This window comes from Lissotriton helveticus, chromosome 5_1, assembly GCF_964261635.1.
Source record: "Lissotriton helveticus chromosome 5_1, aLisHel1.1, whole genome shotgun sequence".
NCBI classification, from domain to species: Eukaryota; Metazoa; Chordata; class Amphibia; order Caudata; family Salamandridae; genus Lissotriton; species Lissotriton helveticus.
The window spans coordinates 2,117,516,954-2,117,536,212 of record NC_136065.1 but is presented as its reverse complement, the minus strand read 5'-3'; the positions used below and the strand labels follow the sequence as shown (position 1 = coordinate 2,117,536,212).

The following is a 19,259-nucleotide window of genomic DNA, read 5'->3' as shown; positions in this document are numbered from 1 at the left end:
GAGACGCGTGGGCAGGTCTCGGGCGGAGGGGGACGCAGCACACTGCGGCGGAAGTCACCACAGCAGGAGGCAGGCGGCGGAGCACGCCGGGGTGTCTGGCACACGTGGGGCACAAAGAAACCGGCCTCGTCGCCAGTGTAGAGTTTAAAGGTAGGGCCTACCACGTGGGCATATGTACACTAATAAGAGACGTGGACACAGGTAGCCAGTCAGCCGGAAAGACCTCGAGCGGTCTTCCGCATGTTTATTTATACCACGGGGCGAGCCCGCCCCGGGGTTGCGTGTGCGTGCGTGGGGGAAAAGATACAATGTGTGGGAGAGCCCGGGTGGCTCTCTACATCTGGGACAGGGCGAGGGCTGCAGGGTGAGGGGCCCGAGGAGACCTGTCGCCATTCTGAGTCCCAGAAACCTGCCGGGTCGTGTGGGGTCGTCTGAGGTCTCGGGCCGCGGCCGCCCCCAGAGACCGATTTGTTTTGACAACTTTGCAGCTGCTGGGGCCAGAGCTCTTTAGCTCGAGGTGTTGAGATGTTTCTGCTGAGTGCGGGGTGGAGTGGAAGAGAGACTGACCCCGGGGGCGGCTGTGGAGGGGGGAGGGGTGGATGGGTGGAGGGGGGAGTGGTGGATGGGTGGAGGGGAGTGGGGGGGGGGGCGAGGGCGCTGGGTTCAGGGCAACTGGTGCCTGGGCCAGCCACTCCCTGCACGTCTCCAGCTCTACCCTCCAATCTCACACCATCGCTGCCCTGCGCAGAGGCGACAGGCATCTTAAATTAAGGCTCCCTCGCCACTCCTACCCGGTTGCTGTGCTCCCCCACCGCTACTAGCCAGCTGCTGTGCTCCCCACCGGTCCCAGCCATTTGCTGTGCTCCCCACCGCTCCTAGCCGGCTGCTATGCTCCCCAACTGCTCCCAGCTGGCTGCTGTACCTCCTAACCACTCCTAGCTGGCTGCTGTGTTACCCCACCGCTCCTAGCCAGCTGCTGTGCTCCCCCACGACTCTCAGCCAGCTGCTGTGTTCCCCCACGGCTCATAGCCAGCTGCTGTGCTCCCCCACGACTCTCAGCCAGCTGCTGTGCTCCCCCACAGCTCCCAGCCAGCTGCTGTGCTCCCCCACGACTCTCAGGCAGCTGCTGTGTTCCCCCACCGCTCATAGCCAGCTGCTGTGCTCCCTCACCACTCCTAGCCGGCTGCTGTGCTCCCCCACCGCTCCTAGCCGGCTGCTGTCCTTCCCACCACTCCTAGCTAGCTACTGTGCTCCCTCACCACTCCTAGCTAGCTACTGTGCTCCCCCACCACTCCTAGCCAGCTGCTATGTTCCCCCACCACTCCTAGCCAGCTGCTATGTTCCCCCCCCACTCCTAGCCAGCTGCTATGTTCCCCCACCACTCCTAGCCAGCTGCTGTGCTCCCCCACGACTCTCAGCCAGCTGCTGTGTTCCCCCACCACTCCTAGCCAGCTGCTATGTTCCCCCCCCACTCCTAGCCAGCTGCTATGTTCCCCCACCACTCCTAGCCAGCTGCTGTGCTCCCCCACGACTCTCAGCCAGCTGCTGTGTTCCCCCACGACTCTCAACCAGCTGCTGTGTTCCCCCACGACTCTCAGCCAGCTGCTGTGTTCCCCCACGACTCTCAGCCAGCTGCTGTGTTCCCCCACGACTCTCAGCCAGCTGCTGTGTTCCCCCACCGCTCATAACCAGCTGCTGTGCTCCCTCACGACTCTCAGCCAGCTGCTGTGTTCCCCCACCGCTCATAGCCAGCTGCTGTGCTCCCTCACGACTCTCAGCCAGCTGCTGTGTTCCCCCACCGCTCATAGCCAGCTGCTGTGCTCCCTCACGACTCTCAGCCAGCTGCTGTGTTCCCTCACTGCTCCTAGCCGACTGCTGTTCTCCCCTGCCACTCCTAGCCGGCTGCTGTGCTCCCTCACTACTCCTAGCCAGCTGCTGTGTTCCCCCACCGCTCCTAGCCAGCTGCTGTGTTCCTCCACCGCTCCTAGCCGGCTACTGTGCTCCCCCCCACTCCTAATCAGCTGCTATGTTCCCCCACCACTCCTAGCTGGATGTTGTGTTTCTCCAGCACTCCTAGCCAGCTGCTATGTTCCCCCACTACTTCAACCAGCTCCAATTGCTAACACTCTGGCCAACCTTTTCAATTTGATGTTTGAGATGGCTGACTTTCCTACAGAGTGGAAGCGGGCATCAATCTCCCCATTGCTTAAAAAGCCCTCATTGGATATTACTAATCCCAACAGCTATAGACCCATTGCCAGACTGCCGCTTCCGGCCAAACTTATTGAGAAGGCCATGAACTTCCAGTTGTGTGCATTTCTGCGCAACTCGCAGGGGCTAGACCTAGCTCAGCATGGGTTTAGGGAAGGACACAGCACCGAGACCGCCCTGATCAAGTCCACAGAGGAGGTTAGGAAGGCACTGGACGAAGGGGGTCAGGCGGTGCTGGTCCTTCTGGATCTGTCTGCGGCCTTCGATACGGTCCACCACACTGTTTTGATGGACCGGTTAGAGGACTGCGGGGTCAAGGGACGAGCACTGAGTATCCTTAAAGCCTTCCTGAAAGATCGGGTGCAAGTGGTTGCGATGGGAGATTTCGAGTCAAGAACTTTCAAACTCCCAGGGGGGTCCCTCGGGGATCCTCCCTAAGCCCCACTTTATTCAACATCTAGGTCTCCTCTCTTGCCCCGGTGATCCGATCCTTTGGGTTCGAGTTAACATCGTATGCTGATGACACTCCGATTGTTGTCTCAGTGCTCCCGGGGAAAGAGTTAGGGGTGGCTGCTAGATTCCAGGACTGCATGTTAGCAGTCAGTTCTTGGATGGCAAAGAGTTGCTTAAAACTGAACTCTTTCAAGAACGAGGTACTTATCTTCGGGTCCAACACAAATCTCTGGAGCCCGAAGTGGTGGCCGGAAGATATGGGATCTCCTCCATCTCCTACCTGGAAGGTGAAGAATCTAGGAGTGATCATAGACAATCAACTCTCCTTCAAACCTCAAGTTAAGGCTATCACTTCTTCCATACATTGGACGTTGAAGATCATCAGGAAGGTCCTCCCCTTCTTACCAGTTGGGAGCAGAAAGACGGTGGTGACTGCACTTGTGCCGTCACGCCTCGATTATTGTAACAGCCTTCTCCTTGAGGCTCAACAGGGACTGCTGAACAAACGTCAGGTCCTACAAAATGCGGCTGCCTGCCTTATAGGGGATCTGCCTACGTTTTCATCGGTCACCCGGGAACTGGAGAAGCTGCACTGGCTCCCGGTGCGAAAGCAGATTCTGTTTAAATCCCTGTGTATTGTCTTTAAGGCTCTGCACAGTCAGGGCCCGGTGTTTCTTCAGGAGCTCTTCCAATGGTATAGACCCGGCAGACAACTGAGGTCGGACAGTTTGGGGCTGGTTAAAACAGCCCGATTCAGGAAGTTGCGTTGGGGGGGCAGAAGCTTTGTGAAGGGAGCGACGAAGGCCTGGAATGCCCTTCCCCTGACCCTTAAACAAAATATGAACCTGTTGACGTTCAGAAAAAATCTGAAAACATGGCTTTTCACTCTCTAGTTGCGAGGCTTGAAGTTTAGGGAGTTATCAGTTCAGCGCCAGGACACCGGTTGGTAACAGTGTGCTTAAGAAATGATATAAATAAATAAATAAATGTGCTCCCTCGCCACTCCTAGCTGGCTGCTGTGCTCCCCCACTGCTCCTAGCAAGCTGCTATCCTCCCACACCACTCTGAGCCAGCTGCTCTGCTCCCCCACCGCTCAAAGCCAGCTGCTGTGCTCCTCACCGCTCCTAGCCAGCTGCTGTGCTTCCTCGCCACTCCTAGCCAGCTGCTGTGCTCTCCCACTGCTCCTAGCCAGCTGCTGTGCTCCCTCACCACTCCTAGCCAGCTGCTGTGCTTCCGCGCCACTCCTAGCCGGCTGCTGTGCTGCCCCACCACTCCTAGCTGGCTGCTGTGCTCTCCCACTGCTCCTAGCCAGCTGCTGTGCTCCCTCACCACTCCTAGCCGCCTGCTGTGCTGCCCCACCACTCCTAGCTGGCTGCTGTGCTCCCCCACTGCTCCTAGCCAGCTGTTGCGCTCCCTCACCACTCCTAGCTGCCTGCTGTGTTCCCTCAACGCTCCTAGCCAGCGTCTGTGCTCCCTCGCCACTCCTAGCTGGATGCTGTGTTCCTCCACCTCTACTAGCCGGCTGCTGTGCTCCCCTGACACTCCTAGCCAGCTGCTGTGCTCCTCACCGCTCCAAGACAGCTGCTGTGCTCCCTCACCACTCCTAGCCAGCTGCTGTGTTCTCCCTCTGCTCCTAGCCGGCTATTGTGTCCTCCCACCACTCCTAGCCGACTACTGTGCTTCCCACCACTCCTAGCTAGCTACTGTGCTCCCACCACCCCTAATCGGCTGCTGTGTTCCCCTACCACTCCTAGCCAGCTGCTATGTTCCCCCACCACTCCTAGCTGGATGTTGTGTTCCCCCACCACTCCTAGCTGGATGCTGTGTTCCCCCACCACTCCTAGCCGGATGCTGTGTTTTTCCCCCACCAACCCTAGTTGGATGCTGTGTTCACCCACCACTCCTAGCTGGATGCTGTGTTCCCCTACCACTCCTAGCTGGGTGCTGTGTTCCCCCACCACTCCTACTGGATGCTGTGTTCCCCCACAACTCCTAGCTGGATGCTGTGTTCCCCCCACAACTCCTAGCCGGATGCTGTGTTCCCCCCACTACTCCTAGCTGGATGCTGTGTTCCCCCACCAACCCTAGCTGGATGCTGTGTTCACCTACCACTCCTAGCTAGGTGCTGTGTTCCCCCACCACTCCTAGCTGGGTGCTGTGTTCCCCCCACTACTCCTAGCTGGATGTTGCGTTCCCCCACCACTCCTAGCTGGCTGCTGTGCTCCCTCACAGCTCCTAGCGGCTGCTGAATTCCCCCACCGATTGTAGCCGGCTGCTCTTTTCCTCTTGCAGTGTCACACCAGGACCCCTGGCTCCAGGACTCCTCTCAGAGACGCGCAGCCCTTGGGGCTCTGCAGGCCTTCATCCTTCAAAGCTCTGACATGCTGAACACGTTGAGGTCGAGGGAAACTGCTCATTGCGCTTGAAGCATCGATGATGCCAGGAATGGGCACAGCGCGGTGCACAGTGCTGCACGGGACCCTTGCATCTGGCCACCGCCGAGCTCGGTGCACAGTACTGCTCTGGACCCTGGCATCTGGCCACCATTGAGCTCGGTGCACAGTACTGCATGGGACCCTTGCATCTGGCCACCATTGAGCTTGGTGCACAGAACTGCTCTGGACCCTTGCAGTCATCTGGCCACCATTGAGCTTGGTGCACAGAACTGCACTGTACCCTTGCAGTCATCTGGCCACCATTGAGCTGGGTGCACAGTACTGCTCTGGACCCTTGCAGTCATCTGGCCACCATTGAGCTGGGTGCACAGTACTGCTCTGGACCCTTGCAGTCATCTGGCCACCATCAAACCCGGTGCACAGTACTGCCCAAGTCTCTTGTGTAGGAAAGGGCCCATTTTTGCATGGTTATCCCTCCACTTTTTGCCTGACACGGGATGCACTTTGACTTGGTGTGGCCTGGGTCCCTGCCAATCAGGTTCCCAGGGCCTGTGTTCTTTTCTAAAGCTGTATCTTTGTACCCTCAGTTGGTACCTCTCTGGCCATAGGTAAGCCCCTTGTAAAAGGTACCATGGGTACCGAGAGTACTGTGACCAGGGCAGGCTTCTAAGGGTTGCCGCACCTATCGTGCCACCCTTAGGGGCCCTGCACCTTAACACCCACACACTGTCATGCAGGCCGAGCGGTTTGGTGCATGGAAAAGAGAAGAGTTGACATGGCACACATCTGCCATGCCCTCAACCCACTGCTTGCGGCCTAGGTAAGTCACCCCTCTATTAACATACACAGATACCGAGGCACACAAAAAGTAGTCCATACAGTATGTAGGTTAGTAACCCTAAAAGTAATTCAAGGTAGTCCAATTTACATTTTCTTTCTTTTATTTTCCGGTCTTTTCATATCAAAACGGGGAGAGACACTGGCAGCCAACACGTGTTTCGTCTTATGGACTTTTTCAAGGCCAAACAAATGGGAAGTAAAAACGAGCTGGGAAAATCAGAAGAAATGAGTTGCAAAAAGATCTGAACCTCATTCCTTAATACTTGAAAGTAATCGTATGTACGGGTGCACTGGGTAAGGATCGTGATCCTGGATTTCCTTCCAATACCGGAATCCATGGCAATATGCAAAGGCGTTCGTAATAGGAGAACGTTTTTTGATGGTCGACCCACCCACAACGTAGGGCATGGCCTATGCGTAGCCGTAATAAGCCTTTAATTCGCATGAACACGATAGAAAGCTCTTCCCGTTGTCCCGAGAGCTGTAAGCCAAGTCACCCCTCTAGCAGGGTGCACTAGCTCCCAGGTGAGGGTAGAGGGGCATAAACCCTCTACCCCTACAGTGTCCAAGTCCATTCTTAGACATTGATGTGTAGTAAAGCCATAAAGAGTATATGGTCTAAGAGTTTGTAATTCCAAACTCCATAGCTCCATAATGGCCTTACTGAAATCTGGGAAGTTTGGTAGCAAACTTCTCAGCACATTAAACCCACACTGATGTCAGTGCTGGATTTAATATAAAATGCACACCGAGGGTATCTTAGAGATGCCCCCTGAAAAACGACCGGCCCTGGTGTGGTTCCTGAATGGCTGCCAGCCATTGGCCACCATTAGACAGGTTTCTGGATCCCTAGGTAGAGGGCCTCAGCTCTCTGGGTCCAGACACAAAGCCCATCCAAGGCAGAGGTGTCATGCCCCCTTCCCCAGGATGGGCTGGGTCTACGAAGGGGAAGCTTGAAATGCCTGCCACCTTTGTAAGCTGTCCCGGCCCTTTGATGCCCCCAGCAACGGGCTCCTACCAGTTCTGTCCCCCACTTTGGGCAGGAGAATCGGCGGGAAAACCAAGTTAGGAGAGGTGTGCCCACCTTTGAATGACCGAAGAGCCGCGCTGACCCAGGAAGAAGAGGGCGCCAAATGCTTTGTAAAGCCATAAAGGGGATATGGTCTGGGAGTTTCCGACACTACAGCTCCATAACAGCTTTACTGAAAAATAGGAAGTTTGGTAGTAAACTTCTCAGCACATTAAACTCACACTGATGCCAGGGTGGGGCTTAATGTAAAATGCACACTGAGGGCATCTTAGAGATGCCCCCTGAAAAATGACCAGCCCTAGTGTGGTTCCTGAATGGCTGCCCGCCATTGGCCACCACCAGACAGGTTTCTGGATGCTTGTGTAGAGGGCCTGCGCTATCGGTCCAGAAACAAATCCATCATGGGCAGAGGTGTCATGCCTCCTCCCACAACCTGCACACCCCTGTTAACACCCCTAAATGTAGAATAATGGTCTACTGAAGGGAAGGTTGGTAGCAAACTTCTCAGTGAATTACACCCACACTGATGCCAGTGTGGGATTTCACGTAAAATGTACTCAGATGGCATCTTAGAGATGCCCCCTGAAAAACAACCAGCCCTGGTGTGGTTCCTGAAAGGCTGCCCGCCATTTGCCACCACCAGACAGGTTTCTGGCCCCCAGGGTAGAGGGTCTCGCTCTCTGGGTCCAGAAACAAAGCCCCTCCTGGGCAGAGGTGTCATGTCTCCTCCCCCAGGAAGGGCTGGGTCCACGAAGAGGAAGCTTCAAAGGCCTGTTGCCTTTGTCAGCTGACCCTGCCTTTTTTTGCCCCCAGCAACTGGTTCCGACCAGTTCTGACCCCCACTTTGGGCAGAGAATCGTCTGGAAAACCAAGTTAGGAAGAGAGGTGTGCCCACCTTTGCCAACCCCTCTCCTCAGGTGGGGGAGGCGGGGTGAAGCACACATCTCAGTCACATCATCTTGAAGATGAGGGGATGGACACTCAGGGAGAGGCGTCTACCCCCTCCCACTGAAGAGTGGAATAAAACGTGCTGTACTCGCCTCAAGGAAGGGAACTATTGGACCCAACCTGCACATCCCTGTAATGCCTCTAAATTTAGTATTTAGGGTCGACCACAAACCTTGCCTCAGCAGATTCCTGCAACCTGCGAAGAAGAAGGATGGAAGAAGTTGTACAGCAGAGGAGACCGTGGAGATGCACTGACTTGGCCCCAGCCCTACCAGCCTGTCTACAGTTTCTGGAGATCATGCACCAAAAGGCGTCTTGTCCTGCAGCCAGCGACCTTCAAACCCCCTGACCTCACCCTAGGCTGCCTGTCTGTCTGCTCCAGTACAGACAGCTCTTGCACCTTTGCCCATTACCTCACACCAGGCTGTCTGTCTGTCTGCTCCAGCACAGCTCTTGCACCTTTGCCCATTACCTCGCCCCAGGCTGCCTGTCTGTCTGCTCCAGTACAGCTCTTGCACCCCCTCCCCAGCGATGGCAGGATCTTGATGTGCTCCGCCCCCCCCAGCATGACTCTCCGCGGTGCTGCATTTCTTGTGCTGCCGCCCACGAAGGTTGAAGATGAAAAGGTGTGAAGAATGCGGGGCACAGATTTGTTTTGCAACTTCTCATACAGCCTTTCACCCCCCCACCCCCCCAACAAAAACCATCTGTTAGTGGTTTAAGAATGAGCGTCCGCGGTGCCTGCCAGTCATTGGTGGAGCTCCGCCCCCAAAACCAGGAGGGCTGGGGCGGGTTCCTTCCACCAGGCTGTAGGCGCGGGGGGTGAGGGGCATCCTAGAACCCCTGGCCCGGGTGCCAGCAGAGTGCATTGCTGCAGCTCGCATGAACCCACCCTGTTTATCTGGATGCCAGGTGACGTCACTTCCAGGACCATGCAGAACAGTGGCGGCGAGACACTGAACTTAGTGAATGTGAGTGAGTGTGCGAGAGACAGTGTGAGAGTGAGTGCGAGAGACAGTGTATGTGCGAGTGAGTGTGCGAGAGACAGTGTATGTGTGAGTGTGCGAGAGACAGTGTGAGTGTGCAAGAGACAGTGTATGTGTGCGAGTGAGTATGCGAGAGACAGTGTGAGAGTGAGTGTGAGTGCGAGAGACAGTGTGAGAGTGCGAGTGAGTGTGTGAGAGACAGTGTATGTGTGAGTGTGCGAGAGACAGTGTGAGTGTGCGAGAGAAGGTGTATGTGTGCGAGTGAGTACGCGAGAGACAGTGTGAGAGTGAGTGTGAGAGACAGTGTGAGAGTGTGCGAGAGACAGTGTATGTGCGAGTGAGTGTGCGAGAGACAGTGTATGTGTGAGTGTGCGAGAGACAGTGTGAGAGTGAGTGCGAGAGACAGTGAGAGACTGAGTGTGAGAGACAGTGTGAGAGTGTGCGAGAGACAGTGTATGTGCGAGTGAGTGTGCGAGAGACAGTGTATGTGTGAGTGTGCGAGAGACAGTGTGAGTGTGCGAGAGACAGTGTATGTGCGAGTGAGTGTGCGAGAGACAGTATATGTGTGAGTGTGCGAGAGACAGTGTGAGTGTGCGAGAGACAGTGTATGTGTGCGAGTGAGTATGCGAGAGACAGTGTGAGAGTGAGTGCGAGAGACAGTGTGAGAGTGAGTGTGAGAGACAGTGTGAGAGTGTGCGAGAGACAGTGTATGTGCGAGTGAGTGTGCGAGAGACAGTGTATGTGTGAGTGTGCGAGAGACAGTGTGAGTGTACGAGAGACAGTGTATGTGCGAGTGAGTGTGCGAGAGACAGTGTATGTGTGAGTGTGCGAGAGACAGTGTAAGTGTGCGAGAGACAGTGTATTTGTGCGAGTGAGTATGCGAGAGACAGTGTGAGAGTGAGTGCGAGAGAGTGTGAGAGTGAGTGCGAGAGACAGTGTGAGAGTGAGTGTGAGAGACAGTGTGAGAGTGTGCGAGAGACAGTGTATGAGTGAGTGCGAGAGACAGTTTGAGAGTGAGTGTGAGAGTGTGCGAGAGACAGTGTATGTGCGAGTGAGTGTGCGAGAGACAGTGTATGTGTGAGTGTGCGAGAGACAGTGTGAGTGTGCGAGAGACAGTGTATGTGCGAGTGAGTGTGCGAGAGACAGTGTATGTGTGAGTGTGAGAGAGACAGTGTGAGTGTACGAGAGACAGTGTATGTGCGAGTGAGTGTGCGAGAGACAGTGTATGTGTGAGTGTGCGAGAGACAGTGTAAGAGTGCGAGACAGTGTATGTGTGCGAGTGAGTATGCGAGAGACAGTGTGAGAGTGAGTGTGAGAGACAGTGTGAGAGTGTGCGAGAGACAGTGTATGAGTGAGTGCGAGAGACAGTGTGAGAGTGAGTGTGAGAGTGTGAGAGTGTGCGAGAGACAGTGTATGTGCGAGTGAGTGTGTGAGAGACATTGTATGTGTGAGTGTGCGAGAGACAGTGTGAGTGTGCGAGAGACAGTATATGTGCGAGTGAGTGTGCGAGAGACAGTGTATGTGTGAGTGTGCGAGAGACAGTGTGAGTGTGCGAGAGACAGTGTATGTGTGCGAGTGAGTATGTGAGTGAGTGCAAGAGAGTGTGAGAGACAGTGTGAGAGTGTGCGAGAGATAGTGTATGTGCGAGTGAGTGTGCGAGAGACAGTGTATGTGTGAGTGTGCGAGAGACAGTGTGAGTGTGCGAGAGACAGTGTATGTGTGCGAGTGAGTATGCGAGAGACAGTGTGAGAGTGAGTGCGAGAGACAGTGCGAGAGTGAGTGTGAGAGACAGTGTGAGAGTGTGCGATAGCCAGTGTATGTGCGAGTGAGTGTGCGAGAGACAGTGTATGTGTGAGTGTGCGAGAGACAGTGTGAGTGTGCGAGAGACAGTGTATGTGTGCGAGTGAGTATGCGAGAGACAGTGTGAGAGTGAGTGCGAGAGACAGTGTGAGAGTGAGTGTGAGAGACAGTGTGAGAGTGAGTGTGAGAGACAGTGTATGTGCGAGAGACAGTGTATGTGCGAGAGACAGTGTATGTGCGAGTGAGTGTGCGAGAGACAGTGTATGTGTGAGTGTGCGAGAGACAGTGTGAGTGTGCGAGAGACAGTGTATGTGTGCGAGAGACAGTGTATGCGCGAGTGAGTGTGCGAGAGACAGTGTATGTGTGAGTGTGCGAGAGACAGTGTGAGTGTGCGAGAGACAGTGTATGTGCGAGTGAGTGTGCGAGAGACAGTGTATGTGTGAGTGTGCGAGAGACAGTGTATGTGTGAGTGTGCGAGAGACAGTGTATGTGCGAGTGAGTGTATGTGTGAGTGTGCGAGAGACAGTGTGAGTGTGCGAGAGACAGTGTATGTGCAAGTGAGTGTGCGAGAGACAGTGTATGTGTGAGTGTGCGAGAGACAGTGTATGTGTGAGTGTGCGAGAGACAGTGTGAGTGTGTGATTGTGCATCAGCCACGCGGGAGCCTGCCACTGACCCTGGCACATTATAGGTCATTCTATATGGTTTACACACGACAAAATGAAAGACAGCGTGTAGGAGGAATGTATTGGTGCAAGAGGCACCCGTGGCAAACTCCAGCCGCGGTGCGACCCCCTCCCCCCCCCCCCCCTGAACACTTTGCGTGGGGCTGGACTCACCTTTTGAAAGACTTGATAGTTCGACTTGGACCAGATGTCGAGCTGCAAAGGAGAAAAAAACAAAAAAATATATAAATCAACACATGGCAAACGTGATAGAAACAGTAAAAGAGCATCAGGTGGACCCCGCCCCTGGAACCCCCAACCCGCTCCCACTCATATCATGAAACATGTCCCGGCGCCTACACCAGCCCTGTGATCGTGGACACAGCCCCCCTGTGATCCTGGACACCGCTCCCCTGTGATCGTGGACACAGCCCCCCTGTGATCCTGGACACCGCTCCCCTGTGATCCTGGACACCGCTCCCCTGTGATCGTGGACACCGCCCCCCTGTGATCCTGGACACCGCTCCCCTGTGATCCTGGACACCGCTCCCCTGTGATCGTGGACACAGCCCCCCTGTGATCGTGGACACAGCCCCCCTGTGATCGTGGACACAGCCCCCCTGTGATCGTGGACACAGCCCCCCTGTGATCGTGGACACAGCCCCCCTGTCTCGCACAGCTGGAAATTGATGGTAATATTAATTATATGTAGACAGACTTTTTGTGATGAGATTAGGACGCTGCATAAATACTCCATTCATTATTCTAAATCCGACATTTACAACTTTCAGGGTCAAAAGCCTCATTACACTCGTGTCTGCTGGAACTTCAAGGCCGCGCAGATGTCACCGAGCCCGAGGCGGGCCCGGCCCCCATCGAAGCAGACTCCAGCCGGCACCAGAATGAAAATGTGCGGCGAGGGGTGGGGTGATGGGTGATGCGATGGTGCTCCGGGCTGGAGGCGCGGAACCCACCGGCACTCTGCCAGGAGTTCGAGATAGGAATTCACTCTCTCTCCCACACGGGTCCCGTCACCATCCTTTTCACACTCTAGCTCCCACCTTTCCCCTACAGTTCTTGTTCACCTTTCTTTTCACACTCAGACCTCACCTCTCCCAGCAGCTCTTGTTCACCTTTCTTTTCACACTCAGGCCTCACCTCTCCCAGCAGCTCTTGTTCACCTTTCTTTTCACACTCAGACCTCACCTCTCCCAGCAGTTCTTGTTCACCTTTCTTTTCACACTCAGACCTCACCTCTCCCAGCAGTTCTTGTTCACCATCCTTTTCACTCTCAGGTCTCACCTCTCCCAGCAGCTCTTGTTCACCTTTCTTTTCACACTCAGACCTCACCTCTCCCAGCAGTTCTTGTTCACCTTTCTTTTCACACTCAGGCCTCACCTCTCCCAGCAGCTCTTGTTCACCTTTCTTTTCACACTCAGACCTCACCTCTCCCAGCAGTTCTTGTTCACCTTTCTTTTCACACTCAGACCTCACCTCTCCCAGCAGTTCTTGTTCACCTTTCTTTTCACACTCAGACCTCACCTCTCCCAGCAGTTCTTGTTCACCATCCTTTTCACTCTCAGGTCTCACCACTCCCAGCAGTTCTTGTTCACCTTTCTTTTCACTCTCAGGCCTCACCTCTCCCAGCAGTTCTTGTTCACCTTTCTTTTCACACTCAGACCTCACCTCTCCCAGCAGCTCTTGTTCACCTTTCTTTTCACACTCAGACCTCACCTCTCCCAGCAGTTCTTGTTCACCTTTCTTTTCACACTCAGACCTCACCTCTCCCAGCAGTTCCTGTTCACCATCCTTTTCACTCTCAGGTCTAACCACTCCCAGCAGTTCTTGTTCACCTTTCTTTTCACTCTCAGGCCTCACCTATCCCAGCAGCTCTTGTTCACCTTTCTTTTCACACTCAGACCTCACCTCTCCCAGCAGTTCTTGTTCACCTTTCTTTTCACTCTCAGACCTCACCTCTCCCAGCAGTTCTTGTTCACCTTTCTTTTCACACTCAGACCTCACCTCTCCCAGCAGTTCTTGTTCACCTTTCTTTTCACACTCAGGCCTCACCTCTGCCAGCAGTTCTTGTTCACCTTTCTTTTCACTCTCAGACCTCACCTCTCCCAGCAGTTCTTGTTCACCTTTCTTTTCACACTCAGACCTCACCTCTCCCAGCAGTTCTTGTTCACCTTTCTTTTCACACTCAGGCCTCACCTCTCCCAGCAGTTCTTGTTCACCTTTCTTTTCACACTCAGACCTCACCTCTCCCAGCAGTTCTTGTTCAGCATGTTTTTCACACTCAGGTCTCACCACTTCCAGCAGTTCTTGTTCACCATCCTTTTCACTCGCAGGCCTCACCTCTCCCAGCAGTTCTTGTTCACCATCCTTTTCACTCTCAAGCCTCACCTCTCCCAGCAGTTCTTGTTCAGCATGTTTTTCACACTCAGGTCTCACCACTCCCAGCAGTTTTAGTTCACCATGTTTTTCACACTCAGACCTCACCTCTCCCAGCAGTTCTTGTTCACCATGTTTTCACTCAGACCTCACCTCTCCCAGCAGTTCCTGCTCACCATCCTTTTCACACTCAGACCTCACCTCTCCCAGCAGTTCTTGTTCACCATCCTTTTCACACTCAGACCTCACCTCTCCCAGCAGTTCTTGTTCACCATCCTTTTTACTCTCAGACCTCACCTCTCCCAGCAGTTCTTATTCACCATGTTTTTCACTCTCAGGTCTCACCTCTCCCAGCAGTTCTTGTTCACCTTTCTTTTCACACTCAGACCTTACCTCTCCCAGCAGTTCTTGTTCACCATGTTTTTCACTCTCAGGTCTCACCACTCCCAGCAGTTCTTGCTCACCATCCTTTTCACTCTCAGGCCTCACCTCTCCCAGCAGTTCCTGTTCACCATGTTTGTCACTCTCAGGTCTCAACACTCCCAGCAGTTCTTGCTCACCATCCTTTTCACTCTCAGGCGTCAGCTCTCCCAGCAGTTCTTGTTCACCATCCTTTTCACTCTCAGACCTCACCTCTCCCAGCAGTTCTTGTTCACCATCCTTTTCACACTCAGACCTCACCTCTCCCAGCAGTTCTTGTTCACCATGTTTTTCACTCTCAGGTCTCACCACTCCCAGCAGTTCTTGTTCACCATGTTTTTCACTCTCAGGTCTCACCACTCCCAGCAGTTTTAGTTCACCATGTTTTTCACACTCAGACCTGACATCTCCCAGCAGTTCTTGTTCACCATCCTTTTCACTCTCAGACCTCACCTCTCACAGCAGTTCTTGTTCACCATCCTTTTCACACTCAGACTTCACCTCTCCCAGCAGTTCTTGTTCACCATGTTTTTCACTCTCAGGTCTCACCACTCCCAGCAGTTCTTGTTCACCATCCTTTTCACACTCAGACCTCACCTCTCCCAGCAGTTCCTGCTCACCATCCTTTTCACACTCAGACCTCACCTCTCCCAGCAGTTCTTGTTCACCATCCTTTTCACTCTCAGACCCCACCTCTCCCAGCAGTTCTTGTTCACCTTTCTTTTCACACTCAGACCTCACCTCTTCCAGCAGTTCTTGTTCACCTTTCTTTTCACACTCAGACCTCACCTCTCCCAGCAGTTCTTGTTCACCTTTCTTTTCACACTCAGGCCTCACCTCTCCCAGCAGTTCTTGTTCACCTTTCTTTTCACTCTCAGACCTCACCTCTCCCAGCAGTTCTTGTTCACCATATTTTCACTCAGACCTCACCTCTCCCAGCAGTTCCTGCTCACCATCCTTTTCACTCTCAGGCCTCACCTCTCCCAGCAGTTCTTGTTCACCATGTTTTTCACTCTCAGGTCTCACCACTCCCAGCAGTTCTTGTTCACCTTTCTTTTCACACTCAGACCTTACCTCTCCCAGCAGTTCTTGTTCACCGTGTTTTTCACTCTCAGGTCTCACCACTCCCAGCAGTTCTTGTTCACCATCCTTTTTACTCTCAGACCTCACCTCTCCCAGCAGTTCTTGTTCACCATGTTTTTCACTCTCAGGTCTCACCACTCCCAGCAGTTTTAGTTCACCATGTTTTTCACACTCATACCTCACCTCTCCCAGCAGTTCCTGCTCACCATCCTTTTCACACTCAGACCTCACCTCTCCCAGCAGTTCTTGTTCACCTTTCGTTTCACACTCGGACCTCACCTCTCCCAGCAGTTCTTGTTCACCTTTCTTTTCACACTCAGGCCTCACCTCTCCCAGCAGTTCTTGTTCACCTTTCTTTTCACTCTCAGACCTCACCTCTCCCAGCAGTTCTTGTTCACCTTTCTTTTCTTTTAACACTCAGGCCTCACCTCTCCCAGCAGTTCTTGTTCAGCATGTTTTTCCCACTCAGGTCTCACCACTCCCAGCAGTTCTTGTTCACCATCCTTTTCACTCTCAAGCCTCACCTCTCCCAGCAGTTCTTGTTCAGCATGTTTTTCACACTCAGGTCTCACCACTCCCAGCAGTTCTTGTTCACCATCCTTTTCACTCTCAGGCCTCACCTCTCCCAGCAGTTCTTGTTCACCATCCTTTCACTCTCAAGCCTCACCTCTCCCAGCAGTTATTGTTCAGCATGTTTTTCACACTCAGGTCTCACCACTCCCAGCAGTTTTAGTTCAACATGTTTTTCACACTCAGACCTCACCTCTCCCAGCAGTTCTTGTTCACCATATTTTCACTCGGACCTCACCTCTCCCAGCAGTTCCTGCTCACCATCCTTTTCACTCTCAGGCCTCACCTCTCCCAGCAGTTCTTGTTCACCATGTTTTTCACTCTCAGGTCTCACCACTCCCAGCAGTTCTTGTTCACCTTTCTTTTCACACTCAGACCTTACCTCTCCCAGCAGTTCTTGTTCACCGTGTTTTTCACTCTCAGGTCTCACCACTCCCAGCAGTTCTTGTTCACCATCCTTTTTACTCTCAGACCTCACCTCTCCCAGCGGTTCTTGTTCACCATGTTTTTCACTCGCAGGTCTCACCACTCCCAGCAGTACTTGTTCACCTTTCTTTTCACACTCAGACCTTATCTCTCCCAGCAGTTCTTGTTCACCATGTTTTTCACTCTCAGGTCTCACCACTCCCAGCAGTTCTTGCTCACCATCCTTTTCACTCTCAGGCGTCAGCTCTCCCAGCAGTTCTTGTTCACCATCCTTTTCACTCTCAGACCTCACCTCTCCCAGCAGTTCTTGTTCACCATCCTTTTCACACTCAGACCTCACCTCGCCCAGCAGTTCTTGTTCATCATGTTTTTCACTCTCAGGTCTCACCACTCCCAGCAGTTCTTGTTCACCATGTTTTTCACTCTCAGGTCTCACCACTCCCAGCAGTTTTAGTTCACCATGTTTTTCACACTCATACCTCACCTCTCCCAGCAGTTCCTGCTCACCATCCTTTTCACACTCAGACCTCACCTCTCCCAGCAGTTCTTGTTCACCATCCTTTTCACACTCAGACCTCACCTCGCCCAGCAGTTCTTGTTCATCATGTTTTTCACTCTCAGGTCTCACCACTCCCAGCAGTTCTTGTTCACCATGTTTTTCACTCTCAGGTCTCACCACTCCCAGCAGTTTTAGTTCACCATGTTTTTCACACTCAAACCTCACCCCCTACCAGCAGTTCCTGCTCACCATCCTTTTCACTCTCAGGTCTCTCCTCTCCCAGCAGTTCCTGCTCACCATCCTTTTCACACTCAGACCTCACAACTCCCAGCAGTTCTTGTTCACCGTCCTTTTCACTCTCAGACCTCACCTCTCCCAGCAGATCTTGTTCACCATCCTTTTCGTACTCAGACCTCACCTCTCCCAGCAGTTCCTGCTCACCATCCTTTTCACACTCAGACCTCACCTCTCCCAGCAGTTCTTGTTCACCATCCTTTTCACTCTCAGACCTCACCTCTCCCAGCAGTTCTTGTTCACCATCCTTTTTACTCTCAGACCTCACCTCTCCCAGCAGTTCTTGTTCACCATGTCTTTCACTCTCAGGCCTCACCACTCCCAGCAGTTCTTGTTCACCTTTCTTTTCACACTCAGACCTTACCTCTCCCAGCAGTTCTTGTTCACCATGTTTTTCACTCTCAGGTCTCACCACTCCCAGCAGTTCTTGCTCACCATCCTTTTCACTCTCAGGCCTCACCTCTCCCAGCAGTTCTTGTTCACCATGTTTTTCACTCTCAGGTCTCACCACTCCCAGCAGTTCTTGTTCACCTTTCTTTTCACACTCAGACCTCACCTCTCCCAGCAGTTCTTGTTCACCATCCTTTTCACTCTCAGACCCCACCTCTCCCAGCAGTTCTTGTTCACCTTTCGTTTCACACACAGGCCTCACCTCTCCCAGCAGTTCTTGTTCACCTTTCTTTTCACACTCAGGCCTCACCTCTCCCAGCAGTTCTTGTTCACCTTTCTTTTCACACTCAGACTTCACCTCTCCCAGCAGTTCTTGTTCACCTTTCTTTTCACACTCAGGCCTCACCTCTCCCAGCAGTTCTTGTTCACCTTTCTTTTCACACTCAGGCCTCACCTCTCCCAGCAGTTCTTGTTCACCTTTCTTTTCACACTCAGGCCTCACCTCTCCCAGCAGTTCTTGTTCAGCATGTTTTTCCCACTCAGGTCTTACCACTCCCAGAAGTTCTTGTTCACCATCCTTTTCACTCTCAAGCCCCACCTCTCCCAGCAGTTCTTGTTCAGCATGTTTTTCACACTCAGGTCTTACCACTCCCAGCAGTTCTTGTTCACCATCCTTTTCACTCTCAGGCCTCACCTCTCCCAGCAGTTCTTGTTCACCATCCTTTTCACTCTCAGACCCCACCTCTCCCAGCAGTTCTTGTTCACCTTTCTTTTCACACTCAGACCTCACCTCTCCCAGCAGTTCTTGTTCACCTTTCTTTTCACACTCAGACCTCAACTCTCCCAGCAGTTCTTGTTCACCTTTCTTTTCACACTCAGGCCTCACCTCTCCCAGCAGTTCTTGTTCACCTTTCTTTTCACACTCAGGCCTCACCTCTCCCAGCAGTTCTTGTTCACCTTTCTTTTCACATTCAGACTTCACCTCTCCCAGCAGTTCTTGTTCACCTTTCTTTTCACACTCAGGCCTCACCTCTCCCAGCAGTTCTTGTTCACCTTTCTTTTCACTCTCAGACCTCACCTCTCCCAGCAGTTCTTGTTCACCTTTCTTTTCACACTCAGGCCTCACCTCTCCCAGCAGTTCTTGTTCAGCATGTTTTTCCCACTCAGGTCTTACCACTCCCAGAAGTTCTTGTTCACCATCCTTTTCACTCTCAAGCCTCACCTCTCCCAGCAGTTCTTGTTCAGCATGTTTTTCACACTCAGGTCTTACCACTCCCAGCAGTTCTTGTTCACCATCCTTTCCACTCTCAGGCCTCACCTCTCCCAGCAGTTCTTGTTCACCATCCTTTTCACTCTCAAGCCTCACCTCTCCCAGCAGTTCTTGTTCAGCATGTTTTTCACACTCAGGTCTCACCACTCCCAGCAGTTTTAGTTCACCATGTTTTTCACACTCAGACCTCACCTCTCCCAGCAGTTCTTGTTCACCATGTTTTCACTCAGACCTCACCTCTCCCAGCAGTTCCTGCTCACCATCCTTTTCACTCTCAGGCCTCACCTCTCCCAGCAGTTCTTGTTCACCACGTTTTTCACTCTCAGGTCTCACCACTCCCAGCAGTTCTTGTTCACCTTTCTTTTCACACTCAGACCTTACCTCTCCCAGCAGTTCTTGTTCACCATGTTTTTCACTCTCAGGTCTCACCACTCCCAGCAGTTCTTGCTCACCATCCTTTTCACTCTCAGACCTCACCTCTCCCAGCAGTTCTTGTTCACCATCCTTTTTACTCTCAGACCTCACCTCTCCCAGCGGTTCTTGTTCACCATGTTTTTCACTCGCAGGTCTCACCACTCCCAGCAG

At 53.2% G+C, this 19,259-nt stretch overlaps 1 protein-coding gene across 1 annotated transcript in view; it reads right to left on the bottom strand.

Annotated features, from left to right (window-relative positions):
• MED27 (mediator complex subunit 27) overlaps positions 1–19,259 on the bottom strand; it is a 1,027,121-nt gene that overhangs the window by 136,203 nt on the left and 871,659 nt on the right. Inside the window, exon 6 of the mRNA XM_078646177.1 lies at positions 11,503–11,544. Within this exon, the coding sequence (XP_078502303.1) occupies positions 11,503–11,544 (42 nt within the window). The remainder of the gene's footprint in view (positions 1–11,502; positions 11,545–19,259) is intronic.